Source organism: Drosophila nasuta, chromosome 3 (assembly GCF_023558535.2).
Source record: "Drosophila nasuta strain 15112-1781.00 chromosome 3, ASM2355853v1, whole genome shotgun sequence".
Taxonomy (NCBI): domain Eukaryota; kingdom Metazoa; phylum Arthropoda; class Insecta; order Diptera; family Drosophilidae; genus Drosophila; species Drosophila nasuta.
This window is the reverse complement of record NC_083457.1, coordinates 41,091,722-41,115,810: the sequence shown is the minus strand read 5'-3', so window position 1 is coordinate 41,115,810 and position 24,089 is coordinate 41,091,722. Positions and strand designations below refer to the sequence as shown.

Here is a 24,089-nt window from a genome sequence, read left to right as displayed (position 1 = left end):
TTTTTTTAATTTTACAAAATTTTTGTTTTTGAATATTTTGTTATAAGCAAACTTATGCTTGCAGCTAATATGCCTTCAGCTGTGTAGCGTATTCTAAAACATTGCGGTATTCCTCGCCCGCTAAGCCATAAATCTCAGCTTTATCGGACGATTTGTCAAAAAGTGTGGCACGACAAAGATTCATTCCGAAGGTCTGAGACCGGGATCGGGACCGAGACCGAGACCGAGACCGACTTTTCATTATTTTCAGTTTCATCGAGAACACCACGATCGGTGTTGTTTTATTAATTTTTTCGTGTCAGTTTCTTAAAGCGAAAGTCGCGTTTAGTTTGCAATCGCACGAGAACGCGTCCAGTCCACTCGAAAGTCTCCTCAAATTTTTGAAATTTGTTTGTAGCCCCCTCTCAAAAAAACTCATACTGAACACTTATAACGCAGAGTTGCTCATATTTCGATTACGCGCGCATATTAGTCGTAAGAAGTGAAAAGTAAAAGATTAAGTGACAGAACTTTCAACTGCAACTGAGCACGGCCATTCTAGACGCCCACACGCCCACGCCCACCCATTAGAAACTGACGCCCGCCCACTTGACATGCCGAAGTCACAAGTGTCGTCGTTGTCGTTGTCGTCGTGGTCGTCATCGTCATCGTCAACATCGTCGCTATCGTCTCTGCTCTCGGTTGTTAGTTGTGCTAACTGTACCTGTTGATTTACCCTTTTTGTTGTTGTTGTTGTTACTCGTGTTGTTGCCCCAAAACGCTGTCAACGCCTATATAAACAAATGCTCACAACGGATTTGCGTTTATTCTGCAGTGTCACACCTAACGGTTAAGAATTAGTCAAGCGAATAGCTCATAGACCCAATTAATGAACATTACTTTGTGAAAACTCTGAAAACAATTCAAATTATTGTGCGTGAATAAAGACAAGTCAATTGCATAGTTTCAAAATTGCAAATAAATAACACTAAATTCGTGTTTTGTGTCACCTAAATAATCTTTCTGAAAGGTAAGTGTTATTTTACTTGGCGTATACGTAATGCGTATACTTGATGCTTGCTTAAGTGCAAGTGTTTTAAGTACTGCGTATACTTAATATTCGCATAAAACATTTTCATCGAATTAAACAAATAATTTGCATGTTTAGTGTAGTTATTAAATTTCTATCAAGTCATTCGATTCGCATTTATTCGCTCTTTAACTCACACAATAATTCACTCAATCGTGGGTCATGCGAATGGCGCCAAGCTCAATTATAATGTTCTTTGATAATGTTTATTTATTTTATTTTTATAACATTGTTGCCTTATTATCAGCAGTACACAAAAAAAAAGAAGCGACAGTGCGATTTTTATAGTAATAAATTCTCAATTTTAATACACACACAATTTCTTGATACGTGATTGGCGCTGAAAATTCGATTTATATTTCGTTGAAATTAACATAGTCGTCTTATCAGCGTCACAGTGAACGCGAAATTGCACTTTGTTGGACTAGTATTTATGTTATACTCGTAATAACGAGTATTCACTGGCGATTGATCAATGAACAGAACCGATTCACAAGTCTCGTGATACGTGAAATTAACGTATTGAGGTCAGGCAAAAGTATTTATTGCGTCGTCTTTAGAGATAGCTTTTAGCTTGGGGTTAGTTCCGCTCGATGCCCCCAGCACACAAAATATACGAATCTAATCGAGTAATTTCAAATTTATACGATAGCCATTTAAAACACACAACAAAAAAAAAGAGGGCGTGTCATAAGATGCTACTTTTGCCATGATAAGAATTCAATTTCTTTGATTGCGTGATTTTTTTTCTAACGTTGATGACGCACTTTATTGTTATATAGCAAATAAAAACAACAAGTTTTACAATCGAAGTGCCAATGAGAAGATTCGACTTAACAATACCTCGAATTCAATTCATAAATATGAATATTATTCTAAATAAAACTAATTTCACATTTACTATTTTCAAAACAAATATTAATAGCACACTTAAAATACATAATTCAATTTGTAGCTTGTTTACTAATAAAAATAAATTTAATTAGATTATATTATATACCCCATAGAACTAAATTGTTATTTGAAATTTATTTATTTTGCGATAATATTTGAGCATAAATTTATAATGCGTCAAATGAATCCCCCCTGCGAGGGGAACGTTCTTTGTTTTTTTTTAAATTTTTTATTTGTTGTTTTCTTCATGGAATTTTTTAGTGTTTTTTTTTTGAGCAGAAGATTTTGGGAATATATTTGAATTCTTGGTGACGTCAATAAGATGTTGGGAAAATTCTCGGCGATTTTTGTTAAAAGTTTCGAACTTGGATTATTGACTCATTGTAGAGAATAAAGTTTGACTTTTTACAAATGCCATAGTTTAATTAGAATTCAGAAAAGCAATAATAATATCCTCTAGTGAATTTCGGATAATAGTTGGCGGCTGTCAAATAAATTTGACAGGTGTTACGCCCACCCTTTAATTTAGTTGATAGTTATATAGTTTTAATGAGCGAAACGTTTGCACAATTAGCAAACCCAGGGAAGAGTGTGAGAGTTCAATGAAACTTGTACGCGTTAGGCCTTGACTTGGATTTTCAAATAAAACTGAAATGAATCTCAAAATGACTGACAATCTATATATTTATATATATAGAATACTTCGCGTGTGTTTGGGTGGTAAAAAAATTAGCCACGACAATCGACGCATTATCAGTTGAGAGAGGCATAAAAATGCGTTTGCCACGATTGCGATGATCGCACATTAAACATTAATTATAGAAAACAAAACGTAGAGCGTGTAAGTCAATGCAAATGTCACCAAAAAGTTTATCGCTGCCTGCACTTGAACAGGCCGTTAAAACTTGAAAGCAATGAAAATGAAAAGAAATTGAAACAAAAAAAAATGATTATGTGAATTATTTAATGATTTTATTGCATGTTGCCAGCTGAGAATCGGGCAATATATAGAAATGTTAATCAGCTTGATTGGGTTTCATTAATAATGCACACATAATATATCAAGTTTCACTTGATAAGACGTCGATAAATACTATGAAGCTTTTAAGGAATCTCCCAGTTAAAGGTTAAAAGTTGATAAGAGCACAGAAAAAAACGTGCTAAAATCAAGAATGAAATCTTGAATTAAGTTTGCAAAATTGAACCATGAAGGTAAATTCTTAAAGCAAGATCAAAATTCTATAAAAATATAATATTAAACATTCTTGATATTCAAGATTATTTTCTTGTATTAAGAATGGTAAAATCTGAAAATGTAAACAAGAATATAACATCACAAATCAGGAAAGTAAGGAAGCTACATTCGAGTGTGCTCAGTATTATTCGGTATTATTCATAAAATATACCAAAATAATGTACCACACAAATACTGAAATATGCCAAAGGCTAAGTTTTTGGTATATTGCTATATTAAAATATCTAAATATGAAGTGCAAAATATATGTACATCATTACTAATTGTTATTATAAAAAAAGGGAAATTTTTAGCTACAAATTTGACTCCTAGTTTTATATTTAAATTAACAATATAAATCATATATGACTTTCTCTTTTCTGTGCACTATTTTCATTACTAAATGAATAATATAATTTTAAGAAATTTGCTAAAGAGTTTCAACTGTTGCTTGCCAGCATTGAAATTACTTTTCATTAGATTGAGCACTTTATGTTGATAAATTTGTGGCAACTTTATGAATTTTTTGCAGTCAACAAATGACACGACATTTTTTTAGTGCCTGCTTGTCCTGGGTGGGTAAGGACCCACAGTTGAGGACAGTTCGAGCTGGCGTCAGAGTTGAGAGCATAATTAGGCATTAATATTTCATAAATGGCAATTAAGCCATTCGGAGACCGCGTCACGGACTCGCGCACACTCCGCATTGAGTTTGATATCACGTTGAACGCCTCATCCCCCCTCCAAATAAAAAGTTGACCCAGCGTAGATTAGCTAACTGAGTGAATGACTGACTGAGAGATTGAGTGCCTGGCATGTGAGTGTGGCTTCTTCACTTTTCAGGGAGGCGGGCTTCAAAGCAGTTTATGATATTTTTAGTCAAAGCGAGAAAGTGGAACGCGAAGATCATAGCGAATGCAACGTGACTTTATTGAAATACCAAACACCTTGAGATGAAACCCGTTAAGGGTAGAAAAAAAGTACTCGCAACTTTGGCGGGACAACAAACAAAACAAAAAAACATTTGACGCATATTTTAACTTGGCAACTTTGTTTCATTTGTATGAAAGTGTAATAGGAAACCCTTTTTGCGTAAGCGTTGCCTTTCGACTGCCGCTTTAAGTTGTGTGTGTGTGTTCATTTTTTTTTTGAGGGGGGAATGTGGGTTTGGTTCCGGCTTCTGGTTAATTGTCTTTGCCAAAGTTGACAACAAACTCTCTCTCACACACTCATACATTCCCAAACCTAGGCAACCGTATTGAAACAATTTTTGTTTTTTTTTTTTGTTGTATTTCGCAGTTGGCAACTTGATGTTGATGATGATGAAGAATTTGGCGTCACGCTCAACAACATGCGGAGGCAGCTCTATCGGCCATCAGCTGACCATTTCCATTGTGCTGCTGTCAATTGCGCTTTTGTCGCCCGGACATGCACTGCCACGCCCTACAGTGGGCGCTGTGCCAACGCAGTTGTTCTACAACGAGCTGCTCAACTCTGTGCCAGCTAACGAGGACAACTTGTTCTATGGCGAGCAATTGGTAAGTCTGACTGTTTACCTCTCTTACTCATGCACTTTGCTAACTTTTGATCCTACTCAACAACAACAACAACAACAGCAGCAACAGCAGCAACAACAGCAGCGACAACAGCACAAACAGTTGCCGTCATTCAATAGTTTTGTCAACAAGTGGCCATCGTTGCGCGATTTGCTGCTAACTGCGGACTACGAGGATGACGTTCCTCTGCCCACCAATAACAACAATAACAACAACAATCTGGAGGAGAGCAATGAACGTGCTCAGCTGGGTTCGAGGCTGGTGGCGCGTCTGCACAGATTGAGCGAATCGGGCGATGGCGATGATCAGTTGCGTTACAATGTGATCGATGACATGGCTGCCATGCCCGCCAAGAAGCAGAGCGAGAATGTCAAGCTGGGCATTCAAGCCAAGCAGCACAACATCAAGAAGAATGTGCAATGTGAGTGGAATATTAAAAATTAATTAATAATTTGCAATACTGATTGAATTTCATTTTTAATTTTGCATGTGGCAATTTGTTTTGATTTCGCAAATCTCTAGTTCGTAGACAATGTAAGTCGAGCATGTGACTTAAACTTTAATGCAATTGCACAATTTTATTGATTGCATGTTTTTAATCCATTGCAGATATGTCGCCGTGCCACTTTAAGATCTGCAACATGGGACGCAAACGCAATGCCGGCTCCTTTGTGCCCTACTAAAAACATATCAGAAAATATATAGCCCAAAAAAAGAAGAAGAAAAACACACAAAAAAAAGAAAAACTAAGGCCAAAAGTAAAATAAATGCATAAATATTTACAAGGAACAGAAATGCTGAAATTCCAGAATTGTTAATTATACGCAAGCCAAGTATTGTTTATTGTTTAGAAAGATACCAAAAGAGTTCGCACTTGAAGAACTCGCATAATGCTATAACTATATAATAATGTATTTATCTATTAGTATCCCCTATGACATATGTATCTAGCTATCTCCCTCTCTCTCGCGCGTTTGTTCTTTCCCTCCTTATGCAAACTGCATGTACAGCAATTCACACACACACACACACTCACATATATACAATTGCACACACTCTCCCTCTCACACACACAAAGCATATGAACAAGTATTTCCCTCTGTTACTTTTACTTATAGCTGTACAATTATTAGAAACTACATATTATACGCATTATTCCACTAGTATTTAGTTTTAAATGACGTTTGACAAACAACAACAAAAAAATGTTGCTATTTATTAAGTGCTTAACATTATTACGGCATATTTATTGAAAAACTACAAAATAAAATATAGATGTTTATGTTTCGTGAACAAAATGCAAACTTTATTTCATTTCAATTGGGAATTTGTGGTTTTCTATTGAGGAGTTTGACAATTTCTTAATTCGATTTAAAAATTAATACATTTTTTTCATTTAATGACAAAACAGCAAGAATGTGTAATTTTTTTTTCATTTTCTTAATGAATATTTTACTTATTTGATTTGGCAAATAAATTTGTGCATTAAAAAAATCATAACTTCAACTTAAAATACATGTGTTTTATTTATTTATACAATGATATTGCGGTAACAAAAAATTTTATAGTTTTCTTTTGTTTCAACTGCTTTCGTAGCTAAATAATTTTTACAGTTAAAAAAAAAAATAATAATTATTGAAATTGTACAAATAAAATATACAAATTGTAGTTGTAATTATTGATAACATTCAGGAAATCTTTATGTATGCGAAAAATTCATTAACTGGATGTCATATTTTTACAGACCAGAAGGATCAAAATGACAACGATTAAATTCCGAATTTGTATTTGAATGATTTTGAATGCACAAAATCCAGATAAAGTCACTTTGAATTTTTTTTTTAATTTCAAAAGTAGTTTTACCTCTGTTGCTATAACTTTTTCTTATAGAATTGTTATGAAACTTTTTTATGCAGTCAACTGATTAAGCGTATCGATTTATCGAAATGGTGGCCATTTTGAGTGAGTTAAGCGAGTAGTTCCTATAAGGTAAGTATTCCACTCTGTTTTAGACAACTTTAACAAAAATGTATTTCAATGTATACAACTGCAACATTGTTGCGAGGTGCCAAAAAGTATTCACAGTTAAAAAACTTAACTGCAAAACTGAAAAGCAAAGCTTACTTTTAGGCTTCATTGAAAGCGTTGGCATTTGCATGTTTATTTTAGTTATATATTTTTGTTATATCTTTTATTGTCAATCTTCAGTGATCTTTGACTTTTTAAAATGTATGTTAAAAATGGATTTTGTGTGTCCTTGGTTTTCTAATTCATTGTCTGTTATTTTGGCTAAAAAGTCAGCGTGTTTAAATTAGTTTAGTTAACGCCTCCATATCAAAGTTCTAAGACACAATCTAAGCTGAACATGAAAGAGCTAAAAGGCCAAGTGCCACTGCAATTTGTTGCAGTTGAGTGCTGCATTAATAGCCACTGTTTGCGGAACCAACACTACAGGATATGAAATACTTTATATGTATATTGAAATCGATCGTACAGCTCGTATAATGTCACGGCGGCGCCGTTAGTCATAAAAAAGTGCAAAGCAAGCGCTGAACTCAACTCAACTCAACACCAGAGCTCAAGACAGTTGGCCAACAGTCATAACGCCCAAACGCGCCTCCAATGCGAGTTTGTGGGAAAATCGAAAATGCTTTGCCATGCTCTAAGTCGGATCTGTTGACCGGCCACGCCTCTTGGCTGCTGACGTTGAGTTGACCGAACGATTGCCACTCGTCGTGACCTTCGGCAGTGCTTCACATTTATGCTCCGTTAACGCGTTTCGTATACGTAACCAATTTGGTGGCTTCGTCAAACGGCTTTGCAATTACCATTTACGAGCAAAGCTTAGAACAACTAACAGCTAAAAGCTAACAGCTAACAGCCACTTGGCCAGCTTCGTCTGATGTCCGTCCAAGTGATTCATGCAAGTACGAGTCGTAAAGTCGTCTCGTGTTGTCGCTCAGTTTGTAATTCTTGAATTGAATGCAAATCGAATCGTAATTAGAGCTGATCGTTCGCTGCCTTTGCTTAACATATTGCGACAAATTGTTTGCGATCTCTAGAATTATGATCTTAATAAGTCGATCGGTAATTGTACTCACTCTCGCTTTACCAAGTTTCCCACGAATCTCTGTAACAATTGATTGATATAGCGAAATTTTATGGCAGCTGCGGCTATTCGAGCAAAAGCAATTGTGTAACTTGAACTGTCGGCAATGCATCGAGCATGACTCGTTGATTATATTTGAATTAAAATAAAGTAATATTTGTGAATTGTAGTCAATTTTTCGATTAAGAAAGAAATTGATTATAAAGTTGCTGTGTTAAATATTTGTATTCTTCTTAGTATTAAATACTGAAAGGAAAAAATTCGAAATGAAGAAAATGATAACAAGACTTTTACATTAATTTGATTTGTATTTAATTTGAATTTATTAAATAATAACATTTGCATGTCAATTTTATATTTGTCATTGTAATACTTCATTGCATTAAAAATAAAATAAAAACAATTTAAATAAAATCTAGCTAATCGCCCCCATTCTGACAACTTATTTATTTAAATAAATTGTGCACCTTATGAAAATTTAATAATTCATTTTCTTGGTTGAAATACCACCAGCAATGCCGTCTCATACTGCGCTTTTAAATACATTTTCGTAAGCAATTAATCTTTTTACTTATTCACCTGTCAAATTTGGAATTTTTCACGCGCTACTAACAGCTCTTGAGACGACGACCCTAACCGATTTACAAAAAGATTTATAATTTCGGAAAAATGAAATACTTTACAAGCCATTGCCAGAGACCGTGTAATTTAATTTGAAGCCAAGTTAATTAAGCGAAAATACTTTAAAGTAGCTGTCGGATCTCAAATGATTGGCTTTAAAGTCAAGGTCAGCTTAGCACATTGGAAACAAATTATATTGAGGCGTTGAGCTCGACGAAAGTAAAAGTAAACAATGAAACAAATAATAAATATTTGCGAGTCAGATAAATGAGCAGTTAATTGAGTTAATTCAGTTGTTAAACTCGCCACCTAATGGAACTTTCAAAAAGACCAATTTAGATATACACTTAGCAAAGAAAAATAAAGCGAACCTCACACTTTGCCGCGTTACGTTAACAAATTGGCTGAGCATTAATTAATACTTTGAAATTGTTATAAATAAATTGAAATCTTAGCACAAATTGCAGAGGCCATTTCTCATATGCAACGTCGCATTGCAGCTCCAATCCCTTGCTTGATTCACATGCAACACACAATGAAAATGCACAAGCAACTGCGGCAACCACGACAAACAATTGCAATTGTTTCGCTCTTTTTTTGGTGTGGTTGCTACTGCACCAAATATGCCCGATTTTTTTGTATTGTCTTGCAAAGGTGTTTACTTCTCGTTGTTGTTGCTGTTGTTGTTGTGAATGTAAATTCTCAAGGCATGGAACGGCATTGACAAGGCCATTAGTGCATGTGCTTGCGAGCTTATGGCATATGGAATAGGCTATATGGAGTGCGGTTGCTTGTACGAGTAGCGTACAATTGCCATTTGATGTCTTTCTTTCTCTGCAGTTGGCAATTTAGTGCACTAAAATGATGTAAATACCCAGTAACCCGTAATGAACTTTATTCATATGCAACTAAACCTAATTGACATAGGGTATATGTGTGCACATATGTGATTAGCCACTGGGCGGAATAATTTAGCTTCGTTTATTTGTTATCTGATGGATGTATTGGAACTGCAAGATTTATTGTTGGCAAATAAAAGACTTGGAAAAATGGAATTATGCTGTTAAGAACTGAAGTGTTTATATTCTGCGCCTTAGATTTCTAGATATATAGTTTTATATATATTGGGAATTTCGAGAGGGAAGATCTGACCAAATATTTGGTATATGAAATATTGTTGCACTGTTGAAAGTTAGCAGTTATTTTTTCTTCTACATTAGTTGATCGAAATTAATATACGAGAAAAGATCTGATCTCATTATTACTACTTTAGATACACGCTACCCAGTTTCAATAAAAGATAAATTCATAAAATATATAAAATGAATATACTTAAAAGAAAAAATCGATTTAATTAGTATAAATATATACAATTACGCTCAAAATATATGCCAAACAAAAATAAACCAAATCATATCAAATTACTATATATAAAAATACTAAAATCGGTAAATTCGGTATATCAATATACTACTACATTCAAAATATACCATAAGAACCAAGTAAACCAGAATTATTCCTTGTAGAACTATAAAATTTTTTATTTTTTATTATTGATTGTAACAAAAAAAGTGACTATAGGAAATATCTCAATCGGCAAGCATAGAAAATATTCCGTGCTTAAGATACTTATATCCAACAATCTCATTTGCATTAGCTGCAATATAAAATGATAAAATTATTCTTTAAGTTTTTATTCAACACGGAAATAATAACAGCAATTACTCAATTTTCCGGGATTATAAAAGTCGGAGAAAAAAAGGCACACCTTACGCTAATTAGCACATAAATTACACTTGGCGCACAAGTTGATTTCAACTTCAACTTGAACTACGCACATGTGACATTGCCACACATAACTGTAACTCGTTACAGGTTGCCAGTTGCTAGCTGCACGCAGTTTGCGTTTTGTCCAAACGCGTGTCGAGTTTGCAATTGCCTTGACAGCCAATTTAGTGAATGACAAAATGCGACGTTACCACGCAGGCTCCACAACTCAAGCCATTGCAATCCATTCATAACGGAATCATGCGTAAGCGTGCGTAACTCGTTTCGTTTGGTTTGGTTTTGATTTGTTGTGGGCAATTTGTGTTGAAAATGTCAGCAATGCTGGACAAATGTTAATTGCAACTGGTCATGGATTTGTTTGGAAATTATGTCGACTAAGTGTTACCCTAACTTACATTCTGTTGTTATTTATTTGTTATATATTTATTTTATTTTTGCGCTTATGTTTAAATATTGAAATTTCATTCTTAGTCATGATGACTAATGATAAGAAATGTAGCCAACTGAATGTTCCAGCTAATGTACTCATTGTGTAGCTGAACATAGTCATACATAATATTTGTACTCACATTCGCATTCGTATCTTACCGCATGTCAATTCTAATGGTCGAGCAAAACAAGTTCGTTGCCTAAGTCTTTTGTATGTGATGAGATTTTGAAGGCAACAACAACTAAACAACAAAATATATGGTATGCAAAATGCCAACTTTATGCCACAGCTGCGTTGACCTTGACACAATTTGTGACTATCTTTTCCACACTATGATTTTTCACAGCGGGACACAGTGTTGTTGTTGTTGTCGTTGCTGTTGTCATCTCGTTGTTTTTGCTGTCGCTCGTTATGGGCAAATGAACTAATTACGTGCGTTGCAATTGCAAAAGTGAGTGAACTTATTATGACAACATTTTGCGCCAATTAATGCGCTTCTTTCTTGCCATTACTCCAGCTCGAATTGAGTCATTAGTTACACTGCGCTGCCGGCACTTAACCGCACATATTCATCGCGCTCATTAATCATGCAGCTGTCTATGAAGTGCGGCAAATGGTTTCTTTTAAGTTCCCAAGTTTCTCACACTGCCAAACGTTTGCTCAAAATTAATTTAATTTTAATATTAAAACTGAAAGTGGAACCCAAATTATAAGTTAGAACTGCAGCGCATTGTCGGAATCATATTTTTTTTTGTTTGTTAGCTTTAGGGGCAATTTTGGACCAACGCCTTGAAAACGTGCATGAATCGAATATTAAAATTGAATTGTCGATTAAGGTGTGTGTTTGTGTGTATGAATGAGTTTATTGTTTGCTGTAATTAATGATATATTAGGCGCTAGAATTAGGTAAGCACAAACTACAAAAAAAAGCCAATTTAAATTAGTCTTCAAATCAATGAAATCAACTTCCTCATTCCGTTTAAAAAGCCATTAACACACCACATCGACCCTTCGGGCAGCCAATAATCAAATTCCTAGAAGAAGAGAAAAAAAAGCGAAAAGCAGCTTTCAAATATAAAAGATTTAAATTTGAAGAGATTATCTTTGCATAGTATATGTTATGTATATGCTTGCATACTTACGTCTTGAGTCGAGTTTGTTTACTCAGTCTTTTGTTTGCTCAGCCATCAGGCAGACAATGCAATTGCTACGTCGTTGCATCGGCCATAGCAACAAACCACCTCCGACCACAACTTACGAGTACTCGTATCTATTGTAATGTGCACACTTAGCTCAAATGCACATTCACCCACTAACCCACAATTGCATTGGATAATACCAACGCGCTCCACTTCGGAGCCGACGTCTCAGTCTCAACAACAGTCCTCAACTTGCTCGCCCAGTTTTCATTTTCATTTTCATTCACTCATTTGCCGCGCAGGTTTTTTTCTCTTTAGCGTTTTCTTTTTTTAAGTTTTCAGTTTTTCCTACCCTAACCACACCCAAATTGAACTAGTTACTACGGGCAATGCAGGGAATGATCAAACTTAAAAACAACTAAAATGTTTCATGATTGTTTTTCCTACACTTTGTAAAGTGGCATGCTTAAGTTCGCTGTGGCAAGAGGTGAAACTACGTGTATGTAAGATGAGAGTGTGAAAAGTGAACTTTTTAAAAGTAAAAAGGAAATAAACATTCCTATCACTATTGTAAACAATTTCATAATTCTAATTTTTAATTATTATTATATTTTTGTAAATTTTGATATCTACAAATACTTCTTATTAAACACTTGAATTGATAAGCTTAAATACTTTATGCTTTACATATTATAAAATATAAAATTATTTATAAATCATTTTATACTATACTTTTTTACTGATATTGAAACAATTGTAAAATCTCTAAAGCTTTGTAAAGGGTATTCAACTTGCGCCTCAGACTGTTGATTATGTTTTTTATTGTTTTAGTTTAGGCTCTTCAATTCTTTGGCTTGACGCTTGCATGCTCTGTCATATTAAAGCATTTTGGCCAAAATGTTTGGCTTTATTACTGCAGCGGAGATTGGGGCTTGGACATTTGCTGCGGTGCAGCCAGCGGCGCAAATGTGGCAAAAACTCGTGAGCGCCCAGGAAAATGTGCATAAATTGTAGATTGCCCATTTGGATTATTTATTTTTAAATATTTAATGACTTTTTTATAGTGTGCGCGGGGCAACACCCTCGCAGTTGTGTGCGACACAAGCAGTTCAAATCGACTCTGTTTCTGTTATGCAAGTCATTTCTATTCAAATATAAATATATTTATATATATATATATATATATATATATATGCTCGTATTCTGTGTCTTGATCTGGCTGCCAGCCACAGCACTTTCGAAAGTGCCCGCCCCAGTTGCTAAGGCAGCTGCTGCTGCTCTGACTCCGCCACACAGGCTTTTGGCATCGACATCGGCATCCAGCTAAGCGGCAACCGTCAGTTTTGGCCATTTGGTTGCTCTGCATGACACAATTTGTTAACTAGATTATTATGTAAGGCTTCTCTCGGCCGTCTAATCAAAAGGCAGCCCCGACTCGAAAGGCATTTCCAATGCAATGCCTGCATGCGGCTGTCGACTTTAGCTCCAATTTTTTTCTTGTCCAGAGTATGCAAAAAAATAACAATTAACCATCATTTTGTTGCCGGCAACAAGTTGTGACCAAAAGACACACACATACTCACACTGTTACAGATATGGTAATTAAAACTTTGGTAATGCCAACACAAATTCAAATTGACATTTTGTGTGTGAGTCTCAAGTGGATGGTAATTCAACTTGATAAACGTGCTGCCCGTCGAGTCCGAGCTTGTAATTGCTCACATTAACAGCTGGATTGGATGGAAATTGTGTGGAAAGTGCTCTGCAGTTGTCATCGTCAAAGCGATAAAATCGAACGATTTTAGTTTATTTCTTAATGAAGGGAAAAAATCAATTAAAGCACGATAATAATAGTCAAAACAACGGATAAGAAAAACAAATAATTTATTTAAAATGAAGTAAGATTGTGAAATATTTTATTTCTAACAACTTTTGACTCACATTGTCACTAATTTTGGTAGCTCACACTTTATTACCTGCTTTTGAGGTTTAAAATATGTATGTAGATGAAGACGTCTACTGCCTCAGTTTGCCTGCTGCTTTTCATTTCTGTTGGCACACAGTTAACATACACTTTACAAGCAGCATTGTTCATAACAAAGCCATCTAAAGGTTCTATTTAAAAATATATTATTTTTTAAAATAAATATTTTTCATAAATTTGAAAAATATATAAAATTTTTAGTGTTCATAGATCTCATGAATCAATATTAATTTTAATTAAGAACTAAGAACTAAATTCAATAAATGCACTTTATTGGCTTTTGTTTAGTTTACAATTTTAAGAACTAAATTCATTTTCATTTTTATTTGCTTTGCAAAATGAACTTAAAAGCATTTATACATTAGAGTCTCATATGAGTGAGAGAAATATCAAGTACTTTCGTTCTTATAAAAAAAGTTTACATTTAAGAGTTTTTGAATAATTCTTGATTTTTGGGTAGAATTCTTGAAAGAACAATCTTTTCTCTAATTAAGAACTTGCATTATGCACATAAAAATATCAGAAATCATTAATTTTGTATACCGTATTTTCAATCTTATTTTTGTAAGTTATAAATCAACTTTATTTAATTTTTTTAATTTATTAATCATAGAAGAGTCTATTGGGCATTATTTAAAATACGTAATTCTTGGTTAAAAATGTTGCTTTCATTTCGAAATTTATAAGAACCGTTAAAGTTTTTAAGAGCGCTTCGTCTTCAGAGTAAGAAAATATGAGAATGAAGTAGAAAAATTTCAGATCGAAATGGTATTTGGTACCATCTTATTTTGTTCTACAAATTATACTGATGTTTTCAGACTATTTAATTTAGATTAAATTAGTATTGTCTTCTTTTAGCTTAAAGCAATAAGATTTCCACTGCCTAGTGTTTTTGCGTTGGCCATTAAAGCAGAGTAACATCCAGCGAGCTACGCTCGACTCAGGCCAGACAGCGTCATGTTGATGACGTTGCCATCGCCTGCGGGACCACCTCAAACGTGTAGCTGGCTGATAAGCCAAGAGGCGATTTATGAACTAACATGTTGTTGCTGTTGCTGCAAATTAAATTTAGTTGAGTGCGGCCCTGCTGTTGATGATGGCGATAGAAACACGCGCTCTCCGGCGGCATGGCAAGCCAAGGCGTTGACACCCACACCACTGAGCAGCAGCAGCAGCAACAAAGTAAACCCAAGAGTTGAGCCAGAGCCCTCAATCTTTGATTACGGCTGCTGCATAGCCACATGTCAGTTGTGTAATTTGTTGTTGTTGTTTTTTTTGTCGAGCGATTGGCAACAATTGCGGTGCGGTTAACGACACCAAACCAAACGAGGACGTGGGCTGAGGGTGTCACAGATCATAAGAAGCGGCAAATGCCACACTACTTACACATATCTCATGCTGTTTGTGCGGTTTGCTTGCAACACGAGTTTTGCATTCATAACACCGTGCAGGATTAACTTGTAGTCACAATGATTCTAAGCCGGATATGGCAATGCGATAGACAATCATAAAAAGGGAGAGAGATACAGAGAGAGATCTATCGACATGCCATTGTGTGGCAGCAGGTCTAACAATGGTCAAAGCATTGCACAGACCAGAGCAGACCCCGACCAGACATAGACATTATCGAGAGCCAATAAATCAGCAGACTAAGCCACAATTTTCAAAACCAGAACAATGCACAACAACAACAGCAACAACAATAGCAATGCCAACAATTACAAAAGCATATCAAAAATGAAAAAGAAAAAAAAAACAATAATGAAACGAATTCGATCCAAAGCGGAAATTTTGTAAAGCTGCAACAGCCACGCCCACTTGGGCTAGTGAATGCATTGCGAAAAGATCGAGACCGTAACAACACAAATTGTAAGTCGTCATTGTGAGGCGATCCAATGGGGCGGCTTTGGCTTTGCCCCGTTTCCAAGTTGTATTTGCTTTTTGCTTTGGCGTCTGTCGCCCCATTCTAAGCATGCCAGCAGCCAAGGCCACTTGACGATCTCCCGATCCAAAACCCGAAAACAATGGACTTCGCTTCGTGATCTACTGCGACATAATTGCCCAGATTATGTTTAGTTTACTGCCCCGCGCCTTCGCTCTCTTTTGATAAGCCCAAAACGCCCACCGAAAAAGCAACGACTTTGACATTAAGCTGTCAGAAAAGCCAAACAACCAAAAATAAAAAAAAACCAAATTCAAATCAACCCAAATGCAAAGAAAAGCTTGCCCACAACAATAACATTCAATCAGTGGCATTCGACCTTGTGGCTGAATGCACTTTGCGCCAGAAAGTGGGTCGGATCGATCGGATGAAGCTAATGGAGCAGCTCAAGGTGGCGGGAAATTGTTGCCAAGATAACACAATTCTGGGATAACTATGACATGCACTTTACTACCATAAATTGAAAATCAATTAAACGCATTTTTTTGGCTTTTTTTTCTTTATATCTTAGATTTCTTTTTATACCCGCTATCCATAAAATAGAAGGGTATTTAACTTTGTGCCTCTAGGAAATCAGAAAGCATCTAACGATCCAATAAATTATATTCTCGATCAGCGTCAACAACCGAGACTATATAGTATGACCTGTCTGTCTATCCGTCTCTTAGTTGATTTGGCTGACAATCTGGAATACTGTGCACTATATTTTGAATGTAGTATCAAATCAGTATACCTAATATAGGCTTTAGTATATTTTTAGTATTTTTGTGGTATATTAATTTGGTATATTTCAAAATAAATACCGCACTATTTTATTCACAATGGGTAGCGGTATCTCACAGTCGAGCAAACTCGACTTTACCTTTCTTACTTGTTTTCTTTGTTATCTTTTCCTCATATCTGTGATTTCTTTTTTAACCACAATTCAAGGTCAGCGCGCAGTTAAATTAATTTAATTTAAATGCTACCGCTGCATTTGGATTTTATTTGTTAACTCTTTTTTTGTACTCAGTCATAATGTGAGTAGTAATTTTTATGTCTTACTTGAGTTCAATTGAAAGCTTTTGAAATTTGTTGTGGCATTTTTTTTTGTGGATTTCTTTTGAATTTCAGCTTGGCTGCAATACAAGTAGTATGCTAATTATTATTATGAATAATTAATTGAAATTATAGCTTAATGTCCGGCGGTTGAATTGATTTTGAATTGGGAAACAGATCCGTTTCGTTGGCATTGCGCAAATGCATTTTTCTGGCAAATGCAGAACGAAAGACTCTGGCAACGAACTTGTTTCTGCTCAGCCTATTGCATACATTACAAAACAAAAAGTTTGCCACTCAATCAACAACAGCAGCGACAACAGCAACAGTAACAGTAACAGCAACGGCAACGGCAATAACAACAACAACAGCAACGCACACAAATTGCTTTAATTGCAACAAATTTTTGCGAGTACTCGGTATCAAGTTGAGTCTCTTTTGGACCTCTCGCATGTGGGCAAGCTTATGGAGATTGCTGACGCTGAGACTCGCCACAAGCTGAAGCTGGAGCTGAAGCTGAAGCTGAAGCTGTGGCGACTTACCTTGCCATGCAATCGCGCGAAATACGTCAACAATTGTTAAGCTCAAGCACCCGCAACTAGAAATATGCCCAAGCTTCAAGTGTCCAACTCCAACTCCAACTCCATCTCTAACTTCGACTCAGAGACTGCAACTTAGACAACAACTCGAACTGCGTTTGCGTTGTAGAGACGATTAAAGTTTATGCTATGGTTAGAGGCAGTCAGGCGAATGGATTACTACAGTTTGGGCGTTTCTTCGAATCCGGTTGGTTGCTGCTGCTGTTCATTCTCAACTGGACTTCTAGCCCTGGTCATAAATGTTGGCCGGATCTAATGCAAAATGAGTGCGACTTCGACTGCAACTTCGACTGTGACGCTACGTTGCAATACTCAACAGCAATTGCTGCATAATTAAATGCAAAGGAAACGAGCAATATGGCAAAACTATAATAACAAAACACTCGGACGGACGGACAACATCAACAACAACAACAACAACAATGTTGTCGTAAACGGCAAAAGTTTGCACAAAATTTGTAATTGTCATCGCTGTCTGTCTGTCTGTCTGGCCAAAAACTACCAAATCGCCAGCCACACTGGTTGTGTGTGTGTGTGTAAATGTAAACAACTTTAAGTTGTACTTAGATCCTAGAGAGTAAGCACACTCACACAAAACACAATTCTAATATGAGTCGACAAGGCCTTTCAGTTAGAGAAGATTCTGTTTCCATGTTATATTAGATTGTGTACAGAACTTTTCTTGGCGTGAACTAATGCGTCATCATGTCACTTTTAAATATATTTAACAAAGTTTTCTGACCTAAGAAAATCAACAGTGATTAGAGAAAGCATTTGTATACTTTTAATAACGAAAATAAATATTTTAAAAGGGCTTTATCAAAGCTGACATAATTTAAAAGTTTATTTAATTACTTAATTATATACTTGAAATAACATAAATAAAAAATTTGTAAGTTTTAATCGCAGATGAAAGATTATAGAAGATGATTTAAATCAACAAAATAAATTGTAATCATTATATAATATATAAAAATTATGTTAGCTAATATTGGAAATAATCTATGTAAGTACTCAGCATATATATTTTTAATTATAAATGTACTATATAAGAAAATCAATCGTGATCAAAAAATTATTTTATATACAATACTTGAAATAACACAAAATATAGAAATGTCGAAGTTTTCAATCACAGCTGATAGATTATAGAATGTGATTTAAATCAATGAAATAAATTCTTAATTTATAGAAAATACTTTAAAGTACTTTCGACAACATTAATTAATATTAGGAATAATGTTTGTTATGTCTAAATGTATTTGCCTATTCCGTATGAGTTCTAAACATGCAACTATTAGATTTATAGAATATTCCTTCTTTAAGTTAAGAGAATTTTGAAGGGCATGCTAATTTCGTAAGCATTAAAAACGATGTCAGCTAAATGTCAGTTTATAATTTTATGAGACAAAGACTACATTTGCTATTCGTTACAGTTTCTAAAAAAAAAATAATAATAAAACTACTCTCAAATATGGTTAAGTCAGTAAGATTGAAATGTTTGAATATTATCTCTAATCGCATACAAGTTAAGTTTATTTATTTATTTATTAATGATTCGTCATGCACTTTTTTACACATTCACGCGACCAACCCATAATCAAAGCAAATTCATTCCATATATGGGGGAGGCGCAGTCATCAATCAAAATGGGAAAAACTGCGATTATCAATGTGCATTTTCTATGGCTGACTAAAATTCAATTAATTGGCCACAGTGTGCACAGTGTGTCTGCGTCATTTGGTAAACAAAAGACGTAATCAGATCGTGCTCTAATTCAGGCAGCCTGCAGATATCCAAATCGTTGTTGTTGTTGCTGTTGTTGCTGTTCTTATTACCTTGCTCTGACTCCGAAAACTCAATGCGCAGTGCGCAGCTGTTGCAACTAGAGTTAACAGCAAATAGTTGTTGCCTTTAGATGTTTTGCTTTGGCTGTTAGTGATCCGTTACATGTTGCTGTTGTTTTTGGTTTTTCGCTTTTTTTTTTCGTTTTTGTATTGTCGTTGGAGTTGTCTCGTTGTTGTCGTGCTAACCTTGAGATGATTACTTCAATTTTGTAAGTACACGCTGGCCAGCCAAGCAGAGCAGCCCCCCGTCTTGGCCACTAATTCGAGACAATTTATTAAATGAGCCAAATCGGGGCAAGTACAAAATAACAAAATAAAAAAAAACACATATAGTTACACTGACAACCAAAAATATTCCATAAAACAAAGACAAATGGCAAAATGACGCCTGGTAATGGTTATGGTAATGATTATGGAGCCAGGGCGCCTACAAATTCGAGTAGTCCAACCAGTACTTGTTCATGTCTGCCCTCCTCGAAAAGATTAAACCCAAACCAAGAAAAAATTGGACATTTGTGGCGCCCAGTTCCGCTGTTGCATGCTGCAGAGCCATGTACAACCTGCATCTTTATGGCTCATTTGCGCAAGCGCTTTTTCGTTAATAGGCAAAACGGCCTACAAGGCAATTAAAAATGTTCGAGTGTGCCACAAAATGAAATGAATCATGTGAGTCTATGCTGTGCGTGGCAGGAGGAGCAAAAGGTGGAGTCGCCACAAGAACACAGACAAAAGTTCGCAATGCCAGCAACAACAATTGCATTAAGCGCATGCAATCTGAGTTACATTATGAGAGGCAACACCTCCGCCCACCAAAATGTGCTTATAGAAGCCATTGTTTTAGTAGAAAAATGTATAAACAATATTTATTGCTAATTTTGTTCGTGCTGCGAAATGGTTTTCATTTATTTACAAAAGGTATATGCACTACATAAGAAGATAGAATAGAATATTTCATGAGGAAGTAGAGTTTTCATAATATTTTAAATGTTTAAGAATATTGTAGGTTAAAGATTGTTAATTTTTATAATTACTGACTAAAAAATGTCATGAGAAAGTAAAGATTCCGACTGTTTACGATCCAAACATTAAAAAAATATATATACATATATTTGAAAATTCCGTTGCTAAATTTCAAACTGCTTTTTATACATTCTTTTTTAAATATTATATGTTCTATAAGCTAAAAACAATTTTTGTGCAAATTATTTAGAAGACAAATAAATTGATCTCTTCTTAGCTATGATATATATAGCTGATATGTATATATAGATACATGATTATAGATAAATATCTCAATTTAAGTGAGATTAATTTATTTGGCCGCCCAATTACAGATTTAATGAAATTATATTATAGCCAATCGACTTTTACTATTTTTTGTTAAACATCATTTCCATAGTGTATTTAAAAGTCGGAAGATTTAACCATTTTTACTCTTATTCTTATTTGTATTGTGCGAGGGAGCAGCTTTGGAGAGGCCATACCAATTAAATCGTGATAGCTGATGGAAAATCAGTAAATTTGCGATTTTTCATAGATTGATCATGAATTTTTTTTTTATATACATTTTTCATAAATGAATATTAATTGCCTGTTATTTTAAGGAAACCAAAGTCGAATTGCAATGACGTCTGAAATAAATGTACATAGCATAATAATTGTTTGTTATTGATTAATATCATTGCCAAAATAGACAAATGTGAGATACTTAGTAACTTAGTAGCAAAAATGTATCTGTACTATAAATTGGTATTGGTGTTATTTTAATTTTTGTTATGCACATTTAATATTTTTTATATTTTCTAGAATATATTACATAATTATGCATATTTATATTTAAAAACTCGTTTATAATTTTTGAAATTCTATCACAAATTGTCCATTTCAATTATAATAAAATATTATACTCGTATAATTTAGTTAATTTAAAATTTGAATACTTACAAAAATACTTAAACGTTTTTGTATATTTAATTTAATCAAATTTTATGGCTGTATGTATGAATATTCATAACATTCGCCTGCACTTAGCCCACGAAAATGAGTAATTTGAGTTAATTTCCATTTGAAAAGCAAAGCGGAGACATAAACCGCAGCAGCAACAACTGTAACAACAGCAGCAGCAGCAGCAACGGCGACAGCGAGAGCAACAACAATGCGCAGTCCATTTACTTTAAACTAACTGAACTTCACTCTCGTTTTCTAAAAGGCATAAAATAATTGCCGCACAGTTGGCGTTGGCGTCAACGTCGGCGTCGGCGTCGCGTCAACAGCATAGCAACATTGTTGTGTTTGTTGTTGTTACAGCAGCAGTTGTTGTTGGTGCGTCAACTTCTTGGGCTTCACTTGCAAATGGCAATTGTGGTTGTTGGTGTTGTCGTCTGCCGTTGTTGTTGCCATTGCCGTTGACCGTTCGCTCGTTAGCTTACCTTGCGTTCGGCTCGCTAATCGTGTCTTTTGGCTTCGGCTTCGGCTTTGCAGCGCCATCAACTCGGGCGTTGTCTTTGTATATAAAAGCGGCTTCCTTCTTGGTTCTAGTTATCAGTTGAATTCAGCTCAACGTATCGCACACACGCGTCTTACAACCAACAAACCCCCAAAAAAACTCTAAATAAACCATAGCAATGGCTTTCTTCAAAGTGAGTGCCACATAGAGTACAGTGATCCCTGATCTAGTGCAACATAAAACTGTGTCTAATTTCATAAATTGTTTTGTGCCTAATTCTACACTTTTTTTGCAACACAGTCTTTGATCTGCTTGGCTGTCCTGAGCGCTGCCTCCGCCGGTGTCCTGCATGGCGGTCCCGCTCTATACGCCTCTGGCCCCGCTCTCGCCTATGCCGGCCATGGCCACCACGATGAGGGTCTGGACTACCATGTAAGTGTGTGACCCTCGTGACATTTTGATGAGATTTTTCTCACAACTGTCGGCCGCATCGAGTCCATTAGCATATCGCTGCCACTTTTGTGTGGCGTGCAACATGCAATCGTAATCTGACTGTTGTTGTTCTATGCTTCTTTGTTCGACAGGCGTATCCCAAGTACCACTACAACTACGGTGTCGCTGACTCCCACACTGGTGATGTGAAGTCACAGCATGAGGTGCGCGATGGCGATGTTGTCAAGGGCTCCTACTCTCTGGTTGAGCCCGATGGTTCGGTGCGCACCGTTGAGTACACCGCCGATGATCACAACGGTTTCAATGCCGTCGTCCACAAGAGCGCCCCCACCGTCCACCATGCGCCCGCACCCGCAATTGTCGCTCACGCCGCTCCTCTGGCCGTTGCCCATGCCGCTCCTCTGGCCATTGCTCACTCGGCTCCCGCTATTGCCCACCATGTGTCTGCTGCTCCAGCTGTCCCCTATGCCGGCTCTCTGGCGCATCATGCCGCCGCCGTGCCCGCCTACGGTTATGCCACCCACAACGCTCACGCGCATGTTGCCCACTACTAAGGAACAACAATAACAACACCGAAGGATCTAACCCGGACAAACGCCCAATCCTCAAACCACAATCACCCGAACCTTTTCATATTTATTAAGCACGCGACGACAACGTTGACAACCCATTTTTTTACGAAACCCATTGACTCCTGATAAAGTTTGAAGCTGAAGCCTGCAAAATACTCAAGTCACTCACACTTTGTAAATAATCAAGAACAGAACAGCGACAGATCGGGAGCAGTGCCACAACATGAAACACCTCTTCAGCATTTGTCATCACTCTTGCTCATTCGCCTTGTCTCTGTCTCACCCACTCAATCAATCAATCAATCACTCAATCACTCTCACACACATGCAGCTTTCATGCAACTCTCTCACTCTCTTTTGTAATTTATACATCGAATCATCTATTTTTTGTATATACTACTATGAACGCCCATCAACACAATGCCACACCCACGAAATGAAAGATGAAACTGCTGAGGATCATAACTGAAGATCAAGATGACGATGAAGAAGCTATAAAGGATTACAGAATGGAATATACATTACACAAATATAAATTGGGAATTTATAATTTGTAACATGTCTCATAATTTCTGTTTAATTTTTAAGTTAATTGAAACTGCGACAAAATGCTATAAATATAAAATGTAGTGAATTACAAAAATCAAAATACACGTCTTTTACTTTTTGCAAACCCATTAAGTTAAAAGGATTTACTAACTAGTTGATCTATTAACTTTTACTATTACTTTTATTTATATACCAACTATTCCTTATTACCTTTCTTAGTACATTAATATATTTTATCTAAAATCTTTTATTAGTAACTGCAATCTACAAAATAATCTAATCTTTCTATCAACTACAATATTTAAAGTCTTATAAAGTTCTCGAAACCTCAACTGATTAATTTTTCAACTCTCGACTATTTCGTTTACAATCTATGACTCTTATTGACATCTGGGATTTCTATTAAATCATCGCATAAACTAGTTTTATACTATTGTTTATATATTTTTATGCCATACTCTCACATCTCGCCACTTGATTCGACTGTCAACGATGACAACGATTTTCTATTTACGCTTACTTTAAGCGCTTTCAATCGACTTTAATTGGCAATCATTTACGTTAATTATGGTTTACATTTTGTGATCAGAATCAGAAACAAACTAACATGGCTAACACTAAGTTAAGTTATGTAAATTGTTAGTTAGCCAATGCAATGCTCATGACCGCGCATATTGATTGACAATTATGGGTTAGCTAATTTGTGGGTGGGCAGCTGAAAGGTGAAGGTAGAACCAAGCAGGTGTAGACATTAAAAAGAAGCAGAAGTATTATTATCGATAGTGCCAGTTGTGTAATCAAGGCTGTCCAAGATCCGTT

The 24,089-nt window shown here is 35.7% G+C and overlaps 2 protein-coding genes across 3 annotated transcripts; both read left to right on the top strand.

Moving 5' to 3' along the window:
- Positions 1-257: 257 nt before the first annotated feature.
- Positions 258-6,012, top strand: LOC132790300 (uncharacterized). 2 transcript variants are annotated; one of them, XM_060798788.1, is made up of 4 exons: positions 258-1,009; positions 4,497-4,735; positions 4,817-5,174; positions 5,363-6,012. In XM_060798788.1, the coding sequence occupies exons 2-4, from the start codon at positions 4,508-4,510 to the stop codon at positions 5,434-5,436; spliced, it is 660 nt and encodes a 219-aa protein (XP_060654771.1). In that variant the 5' UTR covers positions 258-1,009; positions 4,497-4,507; the 3' UTR covers positions 5,437-6,012. The 2 variants fall into 2 exon arrangements, with proteins under 2 accessions (XP_060654771.1, XP_060654770.1); XM_060798787.1 differs by having other exon boundaries at positions 268-1,009; positions 4,814-5,174.
- Positions 6,013-21,798: 15,786 nt separating this feature from the next.
- Positions 21,799-23,375, top strand: LOC132791349 (cuticle protein 7). Its single transcript, XM_060800223.1, has 3 exons — positions 21,799-21,889; positions 21,997-22,128; positions 22,281-23,375. The coding sequence occupies exons 1-3, from the start codon at positions 21,875-21,877 to the stop codon at positions 22,701-22,703; spliced, it is 570 nt and encodes a 189-aa protein (XP_060656206.1). The 5' UTR covers positions 21,799-21,874; the 3' UTR covers positions 22,704-23,375.
- Positions 23,376-24,089: the final 714 nt, after the last annotated feature.

Excerpts from the sequence above, each read along its gene's own strand:
- LOC132790300 (XM_060798787.1), top strand. The coding sequence starts at position 4,508 with ATGTTGATGATGATGAAGAATTTGGCGTCACGCTCAACAACATGCGGA. Across the intron at positions 4,736-4,813 it reads TGTTCTATGGCGAGCAATTG|CAGCAACAGCAGCAACAACA; the intron begins GTAAGTCTGACT and ends CAACAACAACAG. Across the intron at positions 5,175-5,362 it reads CATCAAGAAGAATGTGCAAT|ATATGTCGCCGTGCCACTTT; the intron begins GTGAGTGGAATA and ends AATCCATTGCAG.
- LOC132791349 (XM_060800223.1), top strand. Across the intron at positions 22,129-22,280 it reads ATGAGGGTCTGGACTACCAT|GCGTATCCCAAGTACCACTA; the intron begins GTAAGTGTGTGA and ends TTTGTTCGACAG.